The sequence below is a fragment of the Miniopterus schreibersii genome (genome assembly GCF_964146895.1).
Source record: "Miniopterus schreibersii genome assembly, chromosome: 9".
NCBI classification, from domain to species: domain Eukaryota; kingdom Metazoa; phylum Chordata; class Mammalia; order Chiroptera; family Miniopteridae; genus Miniopterus; species Miniopterus schreibersii.
Genome location: NC_138118.1, coordinates 384,942 through 404,133, shown reverse-complemented (window position 1 = coordinate 404,133; position 19,192 = coordinate 384,942). Strand labels below are relative to the sequence as shown.

Genomic DNA, 19,192 nt, shown 5'->3' with positions numbered 1-19,192 from the left:
GGTAAGATAGCTGGAGTTACGAGCCAGGAAAAGGGAGGCTGAGCAGCTTCATCTGTCTTTAGTCCGTAAAGAAATGATAATGAGCCTTTTCCCCTCTTGCCTGCAAGAAAGATATGAAGTCTAACCTGCAAGCCCAGTGCCCAGGGCACCCGGACTGTGACAGCAACACATGAACACCGACGTCGTCCCTCTTCCCACGTCCCTTCCTGCCTGCGCTGGCCAGGAAAGCCCGTGTGAACTCTGAGCACCGTGGCCAGTGTGGAATCTGTACAACACACGCAGCCACAAGTTTCACACGTGCTGTGTCGGAGGCTGATTTATGCATCAGCATGAAACTCAGATGTTTCTCCTTGAAACAGTGCAAGACGCAGGGTCAGCTGCAAAGCTCCCTCCTCACACTTCTGCCGGAAGGCAGGTAATAAGGAGAAATTACTGTTTTGGGGGCAAAGGGGCTCACGCTGTTCTGTTGGGGCCAGGGAGGCAGGGGTTGGGGGGGGCAGGACCAGTGCCGGTGATGTCTCCCTTGCAGCTTCCACCTTTGTCTTTGCAAGGAAGGCACTAGCTGTCTAGTGGACAGATTGGAGATGACAGCACCAAACAAGGGTAAGAAAGTGTCTTTTCCAAAAAGACCCCTGAAATGTAAGCTGTGTGTGCAAGTGGTGGGCGAGTCTTCGACGGGTGCAGGAAGACTGGGACCCTGGCGATGAGGAGGGCGTGGGGCCACGGGGTGGGAGGTCTTTGCCACATGCATGCGACCCCATCAGGGAGTGTCTGTGTGGTTTGCTCATCTATTCACTTGACCATGAAGGGCATTACTTTTATTATCTTAGAAAATACAATAGAATAATTTCCTTCGGGGGGGGGGTGCCCCTTCGGCATTTCTCCTAAGTGGTTGGTAGCATTCTGACTGGTTACTCTGAATATAAAATACATTTTCATGGTCAAACAAATAAACAGAAAAATAAACAAACTGTGCAGAAGGAATATGATGAGTGAGGAGAGTCCTGGGGTGAACCACGGGGGCTCTGGGGCAAAGGCGGGAGAGATGGGGATGGTTGAGAGAAGGGAGTCCTCGCACCTCTGTCCACACGGAATTGCTCCTGCCTTCTGTCTACAGCTAGGGTTTCTTCTGTGGATTTAGGGACACAATCCGGGTGAAGTAACAGGCTTGTCTCCCAAGACATGCAACTATGAAATGGACAAGACAGACGTGGCAACAGTTTTCCAACACTGAGATGCAGGCTGAGCCACCTGTGAGCACTGAGGAAGGGAGGCATGTGAGGTGCCTTACTTGCCAGATAGAAGGAGGGGCAGGACAATCCCCAGAGCTCGGGGCTGGGGGCTGGTGAGGTGACTAGAATTGAGGAACGGGGCACTCTATGGGAGCTGTGCAGAGAGGTGCCCAAAAATCTGTGTGCAGGTCCCCATGGGTCCCTGGACAAGGGATGGCTGCCCACGTGCAGGGCAACCCCTGGAGGCTGAGCAGAGGGTGGGGCCATTTGTGTAGAGGTTGGAGGTCACTAAGGTTCCCACAGCAGAAACCTTGCTGAACTCCAACATTTCCTGGAAATGCAGAAAAGCCACCAAAATAAACCAACTCAAACAAAATATAAAACCTGTCCTGATAGGACTCGAATCATAAGGATCCTCTAAGAATTTGACTGCTTCCAGAAAAAGATGACAACTCAACACTGTTTAGGGGGAGGTGACACATTCTCAAACCCCCACATAGTGTCCAGTGAGCAGCAAAAGCAATAGACATGTGAGAATCAGAAAAATGTGACATGCAATGAAGACCAAAGGAGCCAATATGAGAGTGAGGGACAAAGACAAGGAGCTGCTATAAACATGACACAAAGGAGGGAAAGCCGGTGAGTGAAATGTACAGCCTTTGACATGTGGGACCTCACTGCACAGGCTTAAGGGAGTGTGGACGGCGGGGAAGAAAGGGTTCCTGAATGTGGAGACAGGTAGCACTGTGACCTGGAGGACAGTGACACGGACTGGAGGATGGAACAGAACCCAGTCACCTGCAGGGGTACCAGGCATGACACTGTAACTGGAGTCCAAGAGCAAAAGGAAACAGGATGGGCCAAAAAAAAGCAAGCTCCCCAAATTTCCCCAAGTTGGAGAACACAGAGATTCAGGACACTCAGTCCACTCCAAGAATAAATGCGAGAGAGGCGCACAAGAGCTCTTACAGTCAAAACACTGAGGACAAACGTGAGGATGGTATCTCAGCAGCCAGAGGCAAAGGACACATTACTGACAGAGAGAAACGGTCGAGCAGGAGCTGACTTCTTAAGAAACTGGAGGCCAAAAGACATCGAATGTCTCACAAGAATGACATATTTGATAACATGCAGATGAATGACATATTTGAAGTGTTCAAAAAGTGTTTAGCTCAGAGGTGTACACCCAGTGACATATCCTTCAAACTTGAGAGTGAAAGACAGGCATTTTCACATTCTAAAGAATAGAGTTACACTAATCACCACCATCAACACTGCCATCACCATCATCACCACCACCACTGCCGCCATCATCAGCACCACCATCGCCACCACTGCCGCCATCATCATCACCATCATCACCATCACCACCACCATCACCACCGCCACCACCATCATTACCATCACCACTGCCATCACCATTACCATCACCATCGTCACCATCACCACCATCACCATCATCACCATCACCACCACCATCACCGCCATCACCATCATTACCATCACCACCACCATCACCATCATTACCATTATCACCACCATCACCGCCATCACCATCATTACCACCATCACCATCACCACCATTGTCACCATCACCACCATCGCCACCACTGCCATCATCTTCATTTTCTTCATCACCATCATCTTTGTCATCACTATCATTATCACTATCACCATCTTCATCACTACCATCATCATCATCACCACCACCATCATTATCATCAGGAAGAATTTACTGTGCTCCTTTTGTTCAGAGATCACATAGTTCATTCAATTTCTGGAGAACAACTCTCAGGTATTTGTAAACAATTTGGATAAATTCAGGAGGAGCTTATTTCACTCTGTCTTCATTTGGGCTTCCACCCTGGAGATACAGGCCTAATCATATGTCAGCTTCCTGTCTATTTTCACTGCAAACAACACAAGTACAGTAAAACATGTTCTCCTTCCAACTTGAGGGGCTGAGGGCTTGACAGCTAAGTGGCGTGCACTGCTCACTGGCTAAATGAGAGGTGCTGAACTGCCACCTGGGTGTCAGGAGGCCCTGCTCAGGAGGGCTGTCTTCTTTGTTCTTGTAGAACTCTGCACCCAGTCCAACTCACCCTCCATTACAGGTGATAGTGAGGCGAAGGGCAGAAAGTATCAAATAAGCTTTGACATTAATTATGACTCAGTTGGTGGCAGGTTTGGCACTCAAATCGCTCTCTAAAGGATGTTTCTGGGAGACTCACTTTAACCTGAGTCTGCACACTCAGAATGGTAACTGATGATGACACATGCTGGTGCCAAACACCAGACTGGAATATGCAACTGTCCGGGGATGGCTACCACGGGCAGTAATTGAAATCTGTCTACATTAACAAAATGGGCTGAACGAGCAGAGTAGTGGGACCTGACTCACAGAAATAGCCTCAGCATTGTGAGAGTTGACGAACTTCCTATTAGTAGGAAAGTTCTAGAAGGTAGATGACCAGCATGCATGGCTAACACATATCTGCAGCTAGGAACTCAATTTATGTTCAGGGCCAAAACAATGTATATTTTACCACAATGCTTAAAAATTTAAATATAAAAAGTGGATGTGGCACCTTTCGTTACCTAGGAGGGGCCAAGTTCATGGGAACTGGCCTGCGTATTAATCCTGAGTTGGAGGAAGAATTGTCCCCATGAGGACACTGAAGGGACTGGAGGGGAAGATGCAGCAGCTGACACTGCCTGCCCCTGTTGGCCCTGCTCAGTGAGAGGCACAACAGCAAGAGAACCCAAGGGAAAGGGACACACTCCCAGCACCAATAGCACTCACCTTGGGCAACTGTGTTTCTATCTTTATATCCAGCATTCAGATGACCACTTATTACATTTATAACCAGTAAAACAACCACCAACCATTTGCACATTCTAAGTCCCATAAGCTAACAGGTGACAAAATGACAAGACAGGCTTCTAGTAGGGGAGCTCCACTTGGGTGGGCCCAGGGAGCGAGTCTGGGGGGCCGGACCCGAGGCATCTGAATCTGACCCTGCCCCTGGCACGGTGGCCTTGTCCTGTCCACTACCCCACCTCACGTGGGACTTTGAGTTTATGTTGCTTCAACGCTCTGGAAGGGGGCGAGGTGTAAACAAGGAAGGACGGACGGACAATGGTCTCTCCTCCACAGAGTTTTTACCGAGTGAACATCTAGCACAGGTAGTGAGCCAAAGCCTCATGCGTTGCTCACATCTGGGAGCACCGAGGGGTGGGTGTTCCTGGAGTTCTGTCTGAAGCCTGAGCTCTGAAGGTCAAGGTTGTGTGGGTCACATGGCGGTTTTCAGAGGCTCCTCCCTCCCGGTTCTGGGGCTCTCCAGGGCCTCCCCACCCAGAGAAGTCAGAGCACACCTGCCCTCCAGCCCTCCCGTCCTACTTTCCTCCACCTCCCTCGCGGTTACTTTGAAGGGGAAAGGGTTTCGTGGAGAGGGCTATGGCACCCTGTGCCTTCTTGGGGATCCTGTGCTGGGCACAGCAATTCTGTCTGGACTTCTCATGAGGGCTGGGGTGGCCACACGGAGTGGTATGAGCACTGCCTAGGGAGTGGAGTGGAGTGAAGTGGGTTTCTGCTATTGGTGAACATCGATTAAATCCCAGCAGTGAACTCAGCCAGAGCGGTCATCTTGAGAAGCCCTGGACTGCACATTTAGTGGGAAGTCGGTCTTTTCTTGTCCGTTTTTGTTAAACATGTAAGGGGAGAAGTCTTGATCCCTCCTACCCTGGCCAACAGACACCTCTACCTCCAGATGATCTTATCGAGGCCACTGCTCCCCCTACAGGTTCAACATAGAACTTTGCTCACAATAAACAGAAAGCTAGAATCTGGAGCTAAATGGCCATTTAAAACATTAATGTCCAGGACCAATTAGCCAGACTAACAAAGTAAATTGTGTTCAAATCTGCACTTTGGACAGTTGGCTCTTAAGAACTCCAACTCAGTCTCCAGTGACCTGATGCTGGGTCAGCCATCATCCCCCCTCTTAAGCCACTGTTTCCACATCAGAAAAGTGAGGTTGAAAATAGCACCATCTTTTAAGGTTGGTATGAAAAGCAAACGAGACCCTTTATGTGGAAGAACCCACTCACTCATCCACTCGGCACCTGCTGGACCTGAGGATGCAAACAGTGGAAAAGAGACACAGCTGCTGGCTTCCCAAAGCTTATGGTCCACATGGGAGATGGGCACTGATCAGATGATCAAACGAGTGTGAAACTGCAGACTACTGGGCGATTGGCCGTGTTCTGGGGGGAAAGACAGTGCGCTGCCTGGGGGGGGGGGAGGCGTACAGCTAATCTCACTGGGGGTCCAGCACCCTTCCAACAGTTAAGGTGAAATCTGTCTGACAGGCTAGTGGCCCATGCTGTTGGTGTGATAAAATGGGACACGGCTGGACAGCATTCCCTCTCAGAAGGACATGTCTCTGAAGCCTTCTTGCCAAACACTGAGCACAAACGGTTGAGCCTCTGGACTAGACCCAGTTCGCAGGAACTGGATGTTTTCTTTGGGAGCTGCATGTTTTCTTTGGGAGGCAACCAACAAAATCCAGGATGTGAAAAACTCTATGAGACAAGTAAACTCGTTTCTACAGTAAATAAATTAATAAACTGTAAGGAAAGAGACAAGAGGAAGGAGAAACCTCCTATAGATCAAAAGGGGTGAGTCCTGGCTGGTGGCTTGGTTGGCTAGAGCGTCATCCCAGCATGCCAAGGTTGCGGGTTCGATCCCGTAAGGGCATGTAAAGAACCAACCAGTGATGCATCACTACGTGGAACAACAGATCTCTCTCTCTCTCTCTTTCTTAAATCAATAAATAAAAATTTAAAAGAAAACAACAAAAGGGGCTTAACAGATGTATCCACCAACTCAATGGACCTTCTTGTACCCTGATTCAAAAGGAACCAATTGTAAAGGAAATTATGACAACTGAGAAATCTGAATGCTGATTAGATATTTAGTGCTGTTAAGACATTGCTGTTAATTCTAATATGGGGTAAAGCTGTTGTGGTCAGGCTCATGCAAGAGCCATCTTTCAACGAGGCAATTCTGGAATATTGACAGGTGAAAGCATCTGATGACCGGGGAGGGAGGGCAGGTGGTGGGCCCACAGAAGCAGCGAGAGAGGCCAGGAGGTGCTGCTCCCTGAAGGCCAGGGATGCGTGTGCGGGCTCATTGCACAATCTATTTACCTCATGGTGGACACTTTCCGTGACTCCTCTCAAAGCACACAGGCAGCTGGGAAAACGCTATATGTAAAAAGAGACCAATTTGCAACGTAGCCCAGGAAGAAACACCAACGAAATTGTGCAGTTCAGAGGGGTCATGGGGCAATGGAGGGAGCATCTGCAGAGAGGAAATGAAAAGGGGGGGAGGGACCACGTGGTGGGGAGGCGGGTTCTGGGCAGCGTGGCCCGAGCAGAGACAGAGGAGCAAGTCACCTCTGTCCGGCACCAGGTGGTGCTCTGGGGAATTTAAGTCCGGTCGATGGGCAGCAGTATTTACCTCTCCTAATAACGAGGATGGAGGTTGTCCACAGTGCCATTTTTAAGCTATGGGAGACGGCACAGGAGGGGAGAAGGGTGGTTAGAGACAGGGTGCCTGGCATTGCTGGGTGTGCAGAAGCAGAGAAGGGGGATGGGCAGTCAGCACCATGGACAGGGCCAGGGAGTCAGCAGAGGCGGCTGTGGGGTACCAGAAGGCAGAAGTGAGCTTCAGCATCTTATTTACGGCAGAGGCATGAGGTGATGCTGAGCTGAGATCAGACAGTACAACAGCCACAGGAAGGCCTAACCAGCAGGTGAAGTGCACTGACCATGCGAGCGCAGAAGGCAGCAGCCAGGCCCACAGGCAGATCTCGGAGTAGCACTTGGTTTAAAGTGGAGAAAACTGTCCCCAAAGGGAAAAATGCTGGTGGAAAAGGTGCCCTTCCAGGGAGCAACTCCTGTGGAAATGCCAATCCCACTGAGGGAGCGTTTCTGTGCAGAAAGACGGTTCTTAGGTGCACCGCACAACACCTCTCTTTTCTGAGACTGGCACAGGAGAAAGCATTAACGGCCACACTCCTTCCCTCTAATTACAACTCTGCATTTCTTCCCTTTAAAAGGTGCCGTAGCGGCTATACGGGCAGAGACAGAACGAGAGAGCTGCCTCCCTGAAGAGCAGCAATGGGCAGGCAGACCTACAAAAACAGAGCACTAATGTGAATGTGACTCGGGCAGTGTGCCATTTAAAACCTGTCAGCTGCTTGGTTTTATTGTCTGCATGTCTTCCAAGGGGAAGCCCTATTTTATCAGGATCTTACTTTGTATTTAATGGTTTTAGAAAAAGGCTGCTGGGAAAAGAAGAGCTCAGAGCATCCACGTCTCACAGAGGAGCACAAACCAGTCAACACCCCTCCTTCCTCAGACTATCACAACAGGGGCATAACTCAAATAACGACCCTGAAAGCCACGGTGCTGAGAGTCAGCCACGTGAGAGGCCACACAGTGCACACACCATGTTGTGAGTGGTACTTGTCTCAGACGGGGTGCTTTTGGGGAAGGACAAATACACATAAACGTGGGAGCTGGGTGAGTTTGACCACAGTAGTGGTGAGGCGTGTGACAAAGCAAATATACTCATAATCCACCGTCCAGAGCTCTGTGCAGCTGACAGTTTGGGGCCAGATGTGGCCATGGCCCCCAGCCATTCCATCACTTTCAATAAAGTCATGAAACCATGGAACTGTAGAGAAGGGGTTTAGGCACTGAGAGCCATCACCCAGGAGCCGCCCACCTCTCCCTCCAGTACCAGCTGCTGAATTCACCTGGCATAGACATGACACCTTCCCTTTTCTGGATGCACAGGGAAGTGTGCACCTTGAAGGTGCCTGTCTCCCAGGTACCTGGCATCTGCCCTGCCCGGACACAGTGGAGGACCAGCCCTGGGCAGGTGCTGGACAGACAGATGGAGTCAACAACAAAAATACCAGAGGGTGGTAGGGCTGACTTACCATCACCTGTGCCCAGGGGGTCATTGGGGTCTTCTGGAAGTGAAAGCCGCTTACTGGAGATTCTCCATGGCATGCGCATGAGATCGTAGGGCGTGAGGGGGCCAGCCTTAGTGGGCGAGGCGGGGATCATAGACAAGTAGGCCATCAGCTTCAGGAGCAGTGTCCGCTTCTGCACTCGGCTGTCCCCCTGAGGACTGAGCTCATCTGGCTGGAGCTGGCTGAGGGTCTGCAGTGGGAGGCCCGAGTGGTGCCCAGGCCTAGAGGAAGGGGCGTAGGCCAGAGCGGACGTTTGGGCCCCATAGGTTAGCACGCTGTTGTCCTGAGGGTCCTCACCCTGCAGGGGAGAGAAAACAGCAGCAGGTGAGCCTAGAACGGCACTTGGTCTGGACTTTCAAGGCACTGAACAGCCCCAGGCACCTGAGATGTGCACCCATCACAGGCATGGTCATGCACCAAATTCCTCGTCTATGCTCATTGTTTCATTGGTCTTTAAGAACAGCTTTAAGATGAATTCATGTACCATTGAAATGTACTGAATTCGGTTGTTTTTAGTACAGCCACAGAGTTGTGCAAACACCACACACTATTCCACTATCACACTGATCCCAGAACTTTTTCTCCATTGATTTTTAGAGTGGGAGGGAGAGGGAGGGAAGGGTAGGGAGAGAGCGAGAGAGAGAAAAAAATCAATTGGCTGCCTCCTGCATGCGCCCCGACCAGGCCGGGGATCCAACCTGCAACCCAGGTACGTGCCCTTGACCAGGTATCAAACCAGTGAGCCTATGGTGAGTGGGCTGACCCTCTGACCACTGAGACACACTGGCCAGGGATCATCCCAGAACATCTTAATCATTCCAGACAGAAACCTTGTTCCCACTCCCCATTTCTCCTTACCCCACTCCAACCCTGGGCAACTGCTCACCCACTTCTTGTCTCTGTGGCTCTGCCTGCTCTGGGCAGTGCACGTAAATGGAAGCCTACAACAGGTGGCCTTGTGTGTCTGGCTTCTTTCATGTAGCATAGTGTTCAAGGGGCATCGTGCCCCATGTCGGGGCTGCATTCCTTTTTATGGCTGAAAAATAACCCGTGTGAAGGATAACAGCACATTTTGGTTATTTGTTCATCAGCTGGTGGGCATTTGGGTTGTTTCCACGTTGGGGCAAAATGAATCACAGCAGTGGACGCCCGTGGGCACGTGCTTACGTGGGCACGTGTTCCAGTTCTCTAGGTTGACACCTGCCAACGTGTTTCCTGAACAGCTGCACCATTTACATTCCCACCAGCAACACGTGCGTGTTCCGATGGTTCCACCTCCTCAGCTGCAGGTGTTACTTGGTCACCTTTTTTATTATAAACATCCCAGTGGTTAGGAAGTGGTTTAACTGATTACTTAAATCACCCTCCTACCTTACTCCTTTAACAGCAATATTCTGCACCAGGGAAACTGCCAGGGTGTTGGGTTTAATAACTGCACATATCGAATCTGCGACCTGGCCGACATGGTCTTTCGTGGAGCCTCCACCTACGTCTCCTCCTTACTCATTTTGTAAAGTTTCCCAGGAGGACGAGTTCTCATCACATTTTGTTTTGCCACCAGGCAAATTGAGGCCAAGTTGTTCTCACCTCTATGACAGCTATAAATACACAAGAAATCTCCACCTCTGACTACAGCACCATCAAAATTGCAAGGACACACAGTAACTTCCACCTGTGGGATTCAGAAAGGTAGCAGCAGCCCCGGAGGCATCCTCAAAGCGGCCCTCATGCTGTGGGACTGGTCCACGGGCCACGTATTAAAATCTTGCCCGTTGATATTTCCTACACGTGCCTCCCCCGGGGCACGTGGTCAATGTGGAGTCCACAGGGCACGTGCCTTGGGACCTAGTTAATAGCCATCACTGAATTGAAGACAAGCAGCTCAGGCTGCCAAGTCTGACTCTTTTCAAGAACATTTGGGCCCAGCCTCCCAGGATGGCTTTCGAGGTAGCAGCTGGACACTAGGAAATGGGGTGACATGGGCTCCAGCTTCTGTTCTCACCCTTGAACTTGGGCAAATCACTTGACCCTTTTGAGACACGATTTTCTTCTGTCAAAGGAGAAGGCTAGATATTATATCTAGAATTGTCTTATTTGTAAAATGCTGAGGCTTTAGCAGTCCTCCAAATTGCTTAATTTTGTCTAACTACTAGCTGAAATCAACCGCTTTCCCTTAGAAAAGAGTAATTAAGATTCATGAGAGAGAGAAATATAAAACACTCCCTCCACAAACATCCCCTCCAGCTGTTCCCACAAATTGGGTGTAAGTGTCAATCTTCGGCTCAGAAAGGCTATCTCCAAACACCTGGTCAGGTCACTGCGCTGGGGGCTGGGAGCGCGTCCGAGCCCCTCATTAACGTGCCCACGAGCACCTCTTCCCTCTGTATAAATGCAGTTGACCTGCAGCTTCTACTCAAGGCCTTTAATTAGAGCCGACCTGGAGGGCTCCTGGGCGGGGACACGCCGAGTTTGGATGCAGCACATGACGGATCACAGTGAAATGTAATCTGCACAGTAGATGGGGATCAACAACCTTCCTGGGGTATTTATGCTCCAAACCCCATTCAGGTGAAGAGGGGAACCATGCATTTCAGCAGGTGGCACAAACAACGGAGACAATGGAACAAAGAGCACAGCTCTCACACCAGGCCCCCTGCAAACAACGGCCAGCAGGGTGGTGGCCTCAGGGAGCTTACAGGGGTCTCAGGGTGAGGGTGCCCACCCATGACCAAGAGGCCAGGAGCTGGGAAGATGACCAGAGAGGGGAGGGTTCTCCTGGCTGCTCCTTGCCGTGTGGCTCACATCTTGGAGAGCAGCCCACAGTGGATTCTGGGGCAGGGCTGCCAGGTGTGACTCCCACCTCTGAAGCTTAGTGTCTTTTGCTTTGGGGATGTGTTTGACGTCTAAGTCACCTGTAAAGTGGGGGTGATATCTCAGAGGTGCTGGTGGCACCCCTCCTATTATTGACTTCACCTGCTCACACCTCATTTTCTTAAAAGCAGCAGGAAATCCATAGCCCCGCTGGGGACAAGCTGTCCACGGCACTTTTATTCCACTTTCAGCTGAGTTTAAAATTCTATGACTCATTTTCAAACCCTCTATTTTGAAAATGGTTTAAAGCCTTAATTCAACAAACCTATGATGTCGGGTTTCCCAAGGTAATGGTGAATAATTTTTAGACTGCAGTTGCCCAAATATGGAAACTAGTCACCTAAAAGCGTGAAAATTGGCCAATTGCCCGCACGCGATATGGCCGCTTCTGGCACATTAACTCCTTAAACAGTGTGGCAGGGGAATCCAGTCTGGGTGCTGTGGCGTGGTCCACCTGCGTGTGTGAGTGTCTGAGAGCAGCTGCCAAAGCTCCTGACGTTCTCACTGAAACGGAAATGCTGTGGGCGCATCCTGAACCCACAGTAACTCCACAAGAGGAGCAGAGTCTGTTCACCCACACATTCCACAGTGTTAGCTGAATAAAAGTGACAGCCAGGGAGAGAAGGCTTGTTTGGAGGAGGGCCCATCCTGTCCCCGCAGCTCTGTGTGACCTGTACCACTAGGGACAAGTTGTCTAACCTCTCTGGGCTTCACTTTTACCACCTGCCAAACTTGAAAATAATTTGTTTTTTCTTAAAGCAGTTGTGAGGATTTGGGGGAATATAGGTAAAAGTGCCTAGTTTAGCACATGGCTCAGAGCAGGTGTTCATCACTGCCATCAGCATAATGTCCTCTCTCAGTGTCACCACCATCACCACCACTCTGGCTGCTCTGTGCCAAGCTCTGGACTATATTCTATGGGGAAAAACACTGACGTGCCTTCAAACAACTGCAGACTGACATGCAGGTTAGGTCACAGACATTAGTAACTGTAAATGGAGTGTGTTATTAAAGAAGCTCGGTGACGGGTTGGAAGGAAGGGAGTACATTCAGCTGGGGGAAATCAGGGCAGCTTCCTGCAGCCAGAGGGCACACATCCTGGAGCTGCAACCTGTATCGCATCCCTGCCTCCCAAACAGTGAGATACTCATCGGAGTGGACCCCTTGCTCCCAGCTTCGTTGGGGTCTGGGTCCCAGAACTGAAAGTCAGGCCACCTCCCTCTCCTGGAAGGCCACCTGCCCCAGTCCTGGCCTGCACAATTATGAATTCAGGCTGCCAGGAGGGCCTGCAGGCCCCAGCAGCCCCACATGCTAGCAGACACTGAGGGGATGAAACTTTTGTCTACACACTGGTCACTCATGCTCATCAGATATTCTCTTGAGCCAAGGATCCAAAACAAATTAGGAAACCCAAACTGGGCCATCTTTTGACCACATAGCAAACATTTTCTCCAGTTTGTCTCACAGCCCGAAGGCAGCATTGACAAGCACATTGATCAAGAGGTGCTGGTGGCTGGCGTGACAGAGCACAGAGCAGTGGGGCTGTCCACAGGTTTCCTAATGAGATGGCCCCGCGATGCCACTGGGCACAGCGAGAGCTGGGAGCTGGTGGGGAGCTCAGAACCCCCTGCCTCCAGCTCATTACTGTAGAGTCTGGGTTACTGCTGTCCCGTGCTCAGGCCATGGGGGCGACTTGGGCAACTTATTCCCTCTCCCTCTCCCTCCCTCCTTCCCACCCTCTCGCTCTCTGACTTCCTGTCTCCCTCTCCACCCACTTCTCTCTCTCAACAGTGAAAGGTTGTCAGTGCTCGACAGTGTTCAGGCTCTAGGAGTCCCACCCACGTGCAGAGGAAGGCTGGAGGTGTCACTCGTACTGACAGTGCTGTCACCAGGACAAAAGAAATTTTTGCATTTGGAGGAGCCTTGCGCTGGTCTATGTTTGACCGAGATAGCTGTGCTATCTTTGCAGCCGAGATACAGAGCTTTCAGTTAGAGAAGAGAGTCACTCCCCAAATACATTTTTACAGGGTTCACTAAATCTATGAGCTTGAAGAGGTGTTAAGTTCTAAACTCCAGGACCGACGTCTTTTGCAGGGAGTGCCGGATGAGGCACGATGTTAGACCGTGGCCTTCTGCACAGATGCTGCGTTATGCTGGCTGGGACTTGCTTGAAGGAGACAACTGGCGATGTGAGGAGACTGTTTCTCCTTCCCACTGACTCTGCACTGCCTTTCTCCTCATGACACTTCCTGGATTGCACCTTGCCCTCTGCAGAAGCTGTACCTGCAGCCTCGTACCTGGCCAGTAAGCAAAGGGACCGGACCGAAGCAGAGCTGCGTCCCTCTCTCTGTGCACCGTGGGTAAGCGTGGGCTGTGCCAGGCTGGGCTTTGGCTTTGCCTGCTCTTGTCCGTGTTGACCCTGAAAACAACCCTATGGTGTGGACACAGGATCCCCATTTTAGACGAGACACCATGATCTGCAAGGAAGGAGCAGCGCTGGACGCAGCCCCTGGCATCTGCTTTGGGCTGTGCCACAGGAGCTGTGGGCTCAGTTAATTCCTGTCTTTGCCAAGTGGTGGATTTCGGTTTCACCCTCCTCGACAGTGTGGAGTAAATGGGGGTTCGCAGGGTCCTCTCTCGTGACCACAGGACTGAACCTGCATGGCCGTGGTCGATACGCACAGGAGCCGGTTTCCACCACTAACAGCACAGGAGGGCTAATGGCACCAATAAGTGGTCAGTAAGAGCTTGGTGGATGCTCCAGGCCCTGAGCTGGCTGGTGCAGGAGGGCCAAGGTTTCACTCCCTCTGGCTCTGTCATGGACTGTTAACCCCGAAAGCCCCTCAGGGTAATAAATTCACAGCCTTTCTCTGACTATGCAAGAGTTAGGTTTTTGATGAAAGATACATAGAAAAGGGTGATTTAGAAGATGATGTGATGAAAACTGGTTGCCCCTTTAAAGAGCAGCAATGTGCAGAGCTTTGTCCCCTAGGGAAACATGTCATCCCCGGGGCGGGGGATCAGAACACACGGCCCATGTTCTGCTGGCTGGCGTACATGGCAGGAACCGCGTGGCAGCTGTGGCTACATCTGATTATGTGCTCCTCACACGTTATCAAGTCTCTGTCTATCTGAGAGGTGACTAAGAGCTCTCTCTCCACTCCAACACTGGACACAGAAAATACAGAGTTCTAGGTTTTTGTGCATTTTTCAGTGTTGAGAAGCATCCATCTTAAGGCAGGAGAAAAATCCCTGAGCAAAGATGCCCCCAAGTGCTCTTTTTCTGAGTCATCCTTGCGGCCTCCGTGAAGAGATGGCTGTGGTGGACTGTAGTGACCAGGGAACTCATCATTCAAATGGACATTTCTGAGAGGGACAGGATGGCTCGTCAGTGGCTGTCATGGGGCAACAGGCATGAACCACACTGTCCTGGCTGACACGCTGTCGGTCACCCTGCCAGGTGTGAGCATCTGACCACCTAAGCTGACTTGGGGGAAGGTGGCCAGTGGCTGCTGAAGGGACCAGTGACGGTCCTCTTCCCATTCCATTGCTTGAACTAGAGAGCAGGCCGGGCTTTGGGCAGGGATAGAATGCTGTTCCCTCCCTCACGCTCCCCAGCAACCCCGGGGTGACATCAGGGCCAAAGAACCCACACCCAAGAGCTCAGCCCTCCCAACACGCCCCTTGTAAGCTCCTGAAGGGCTGAATGGTCCCACAGATACCAGAAACACACTTTCCACAGCGGGAAGGGTCCCAGGGCTGGAATCCTAGTGTACCACGGCCAGCCTGGACCCTCTAGTGAGGAGGAGATGAACTCATCACAGCCTGGCCCACCCACTAATTACCAGTTGAGTGCTGTAGCTGCAGCTGGATTATTTCCCTGCCTGAGGCTTTTGCTGTAAGAAGCAGCATGTCTGTCTTCCAGGTAGCTGCCTGCAGCCGCTCACTGCCTGACCCACAGCACCTCAGGGCTCCTGCTATAACTCCTAGCTCTTGCCCATGACCACAGCATTTCTGGGCTCCTGCAGTGAACACCCCCTAGTGCACCACTCATGTCGGGTGCAAAGAGCAGGGCACATGGCAGAGAATGGAGGGACCCATTTAGCACCCCTCCAGGTGAACTTCATGCCACTCCCCCGGGGAGCAACTTTTAATATTAATCTTTTTCATTCCAATATAAGGGTGAAGTTCATAAAAAAACAAAACAAAACTGAAAGAGAAGTACCATGGAGGATTCAGCTGCCCTGTCCCTATTTCTGAGGCCCAGGAAGCCAGTGATGGTGAATCTGGGGTCTGTGGCACCCTCCTGATGTGGAAACGTGATCCACTGCTCCCCAGAGAAATTTCAGCTCACTTCCCTTCCCTCTGACTTCTTCTGAGTCTGTGGAACTTTTAAAAACCCCCTCCCACCCGGTTACTAAAACTCCCTCTGGACCCACACAGGTTTGTCTTTATTGATCATTTGTGTCCAAGGCCCAGGGAAGTGATGCGATGTCTCCATCACAGGAGAAATCCCACAGCAGGAGCTGAGGCCAAGCGGGAAGCCTCATTTCGGTCCTGATGAAGACACGACAGGGGACACGGGGGCAGCAAAGGGAGTTTCCCGTCTGTGTCACGGAAATTGCCGATATTCACAAGAACGGGAGAGGTGCTGCCTCTCCGCTGCATGTGGACTGGACAAATGGAGCTGTACTGCGAGGCGACAGGGCTGGAGGGCGGCTGCAGAGGCCCCGATACAGGGATTGACCTGCTTCCTGCGCACCCCTGCTCTCCTCCGACCCTCCTCGGTGGAGGGGGGATCCCTACTAAGAGTCCAGCAGATGGTTTCAGACTTTTGACCTAATTCCACTGTGTTGCTAAAGGACAGTTGATTAATGATAGTGAGAATACCACTGCAGTTGGTTGTGCTTCTGTTTCTTTAAAATGTTCTCAAATGTGCTTCTCATCCTGAGATGTCTCTAGGGCAGGTTTTAGTCGACACAAAGTGAACTTCTACCCGGGAGCTGGCACATGGGGTGCCCAGACCCCGGAGCCCACACGGGATACCCGTGAGGTGAGGGCAGGGGCGTGGGAAGGAGAGATTTCTGGGACGTGGGGCTGCAGGGCTTCCTCCTGGGCAGGCCTGGGCAGCCAGGACAGCTGGTCACCCTGGGTCACCTAATCCCAGCCAAACCCAGGGTCCCTGTCCTCCTTCCTTGAAGTTGAGTGTCCACTGCTGTCCCGGATCCTTTCCCCAAATGTGGACCCGACGCTCTGTACTGCCCTCAGGAGTCCTGGCTGCATGGTGAATGGTGGGCTTTCTAGAGCTCCAGGCCTGTCCTATAAAGACACCCTGAGGACCCCCACCCCGAGGTGAGTGGGGAGCACAGATGGGCTCAGCATTGAGGGTGGGCAGCCACTGCTCAACTTGGGGAGTGTCACTGTACAAGAACTCTGGGGACCCTTCTCTGCAGGTGCCCCTCACCTCTCACTGTACTGCCCACCAGCCTGATGAAAATGCTAAAACAGGAGGAGAACCGAGAGACGCCAGCGAAGGGCTAGGAAACATGCCTGTGTGAGCCCCAGAATCCCAACTGACTACGTGGTGAGCACACAATGCAATATACAGATCATGTATCGTACAAATGTACACTTGAAACCTACACGATCCCATTAACCAATGTCACCCCAATACATTTTGTAAAAAAATTAATTCAAAAAATTCTCCCAAAAAAAGAATCCTCCCCAAACCCAGACCCTGGAGTGAGCTGTGAAGGTCACCTGAGCTGCCCGTCTGTCTGGCTTCATCCTGGGGAGCACATCTGAGGCATCAGCCTTGGACAGGGCCTCCAGGTACGGCAGGTAGGGCTCAAGGGCCTTGGCCAGCATGAGGTCACCCTCCAGACCATACCTCCTTTCATCACTGACACTCGGCTTCCAGCTTCTGCAAAGAAAAGGGCACTGTGAACCAGCCGCTGGGTGTCGATCAGCCACAGGGTTCTCTGCTGGGCGTCATTGCTAGACCAGGGAAAATGCACGTGGGAGGCCTCAGAGGCCCTGCAAGCACCAGGCGTGGGGCCAGGCAGCTCTCCCTGACCGGGGTCAAGTCTCTCACACCCCACATCTCTGTCAGTGGTAACACCATTCGATCAACGGGCTGCTGAGCCACAGACCTATGGATTCACTTCTGAGTAACTGACTCCTGCTGTTCTGTCCCTTTGCAAAACCCTCATATTTGTGTTTCATTATCTCCATTGATTAAACTGTCCTATTTTTATTTTAATGACTTTTTAAGTTACATTGGCTCATTCTTAATAGGCATATAACTTATCAACAGCTCACAGTTCTTTGCATCTCAAATCATGGCTACTGTTTCTCTGACCATTTTTTAATGGATGAATTTCATGTCCTGTGTTGTTAGAGTCTAATTTAACTGAAGTCAATTTACTTTTCTGGTAGTGTCCCTGTTTCTCACTAATTGCTAATCAATACAGATAGAACCGCTCCATGAATGTGCCTTTAAATTGTCTTATTCATCTTCCTGTGTTCACTTCCGATTTGTTTGTAACAGTTACTGGGGTGAGAGTGTCCATTGCTGTGCTGAGCAACATTGTAGCATTAACTCAGCAACATTGTAGCATTAACTCAGCAACATTGTAGCATTAACTCACAGATGGACGTTCCCCTGCCCTTAGGCATGAAGTAGGTCAAAACTTTGTAAGTATACGTTTTTTTACTTCAAAAAGACTAAAAATGGTTTACACTCGGGTCTCCCTTACTCTCTTTTCCACTTGTATGCACTGACATTCAGGCTCCCAATAATGGGAGATGCTTCAAGCTTTCACACAATTTGGAGAAATAAAAAATCCATATTATAAACAAAATCTTGGCCAGAGAACCCAGTGAGCCTGTTCTCACTCCTGTTCTCAGTTACCCTGACCTCATGCACTAATCATTTGGGGCCACTATTTGTCACACAAAACCACCCTGACCCCACACTTCTGGTCCCCATTCTCTGTGATGTTACTGCTTCACTGAGTCCTGCTGGCCTTTAGGTCCCCTCTTCCAGCTCTCAGGAGCTTCACAAAGGGCACCCTTAGGTTCTTAGGCCCTTTGTGTCCCCTCAGCTCCCAGCCCCGCTCCTTTCATAATCAGCACTTTGCCGACTTTCCACGTGGGGCCTCCTCTGGTCAGCCTGAAGACTGCACTTCAACTCCCCTCTGCCTCCTGATGGGTCCCTGGTTTGAGGCTTAATCAAACCTAACCACCAGCTGTCTTGTTTGAAAATCGCCGAGGACTATTGCACTGGCTGGTGTAGACAGTGGAAAATGTGCCAAGTCCAGATGCCCCGGACATGCCCTGTGGGAGGGAGACGTTGGCAGGACCCACAAGTGAATCTTCACGGAGTGGGAAGGAGAAGCGGCTGGTGCTTAAATGCCCAAGTGTGGATTTAGAACAGACTCTCAGATAAAAAGCAGGCTTTCTAAACCAAGACTTTAGGGAAGGGCCTTTTCACTTTTCCTGAACTTGAACAACACTGCACAGCGCTCAGCAGCGAGAGCCCTGCTTGCCCTCTGAGGTCTGTCTTTGGACTCAGTTTTCGACCTCTGTCGCAACTTCCTCCCCTGCAAGATGGGGTGAGACCTCCGTCATTACCTCACTGTGAGCAGTGGGGATGAAGTGAGACAGTCTGGAATAAAATATTCCAGTGTAGATCGCTGTGTTTGGAGAACAGGAACTTTCATGATAGATTCTGCTCTTTGTACTAATGTGAATGTAAATTCTTATGGGAAAATGAGCCTGACTTCTCATTCCTGACTTCTCTGCTCTCAACCAGGAGACACAGGGCTTTTACAAAGGTCTAGGGGGAGAATGGGGAGGACCCTTGGGAGTGTCCATGGGTGAGAAGGGCACCTCGCAGGAGGGTCACCTGTGCATCTTCTTCCCATGGACTAGGACACAGTGGAGAAAGGAAGCACCCCTCTTCCTCAAAGACATCCCCACTTTCTGGAACCTCTATACCAGAAAGACAGAGAGTGCTTTGTGCTACACTAACAGAAA

General features: G+C 50.9%; 1 protein-coding gene across 1 annotated transcript in view; it reads right to left on the bottom strand.

Moving 5' to 3' along the window:
* The window catches only part of PTPRN2 (protein tyrosine phosphatase receptor type N2), a 331,806-nt gene that overhangs the window by 191,645 nt on the left and 120,969 nt on the right, over positions 1-19,192 (bottom strand). Inside the window, exons 5-6 of the mRNA XM_081146812.1 lie at positions 16,913-17,075; positions 8,246-8,579 (exon numbers count right to left, since the gene is read on the bottom strand). Of these exons, the coding sequence (XP_081002938.1) occupies positions 8,246-8,579; positions 16,913-17,075 (497 nt within the window). The remainder of the gene's footprint in view (positions 1-8,245; positions 8,580-16,912; positions 17,076-19,192) is intronic.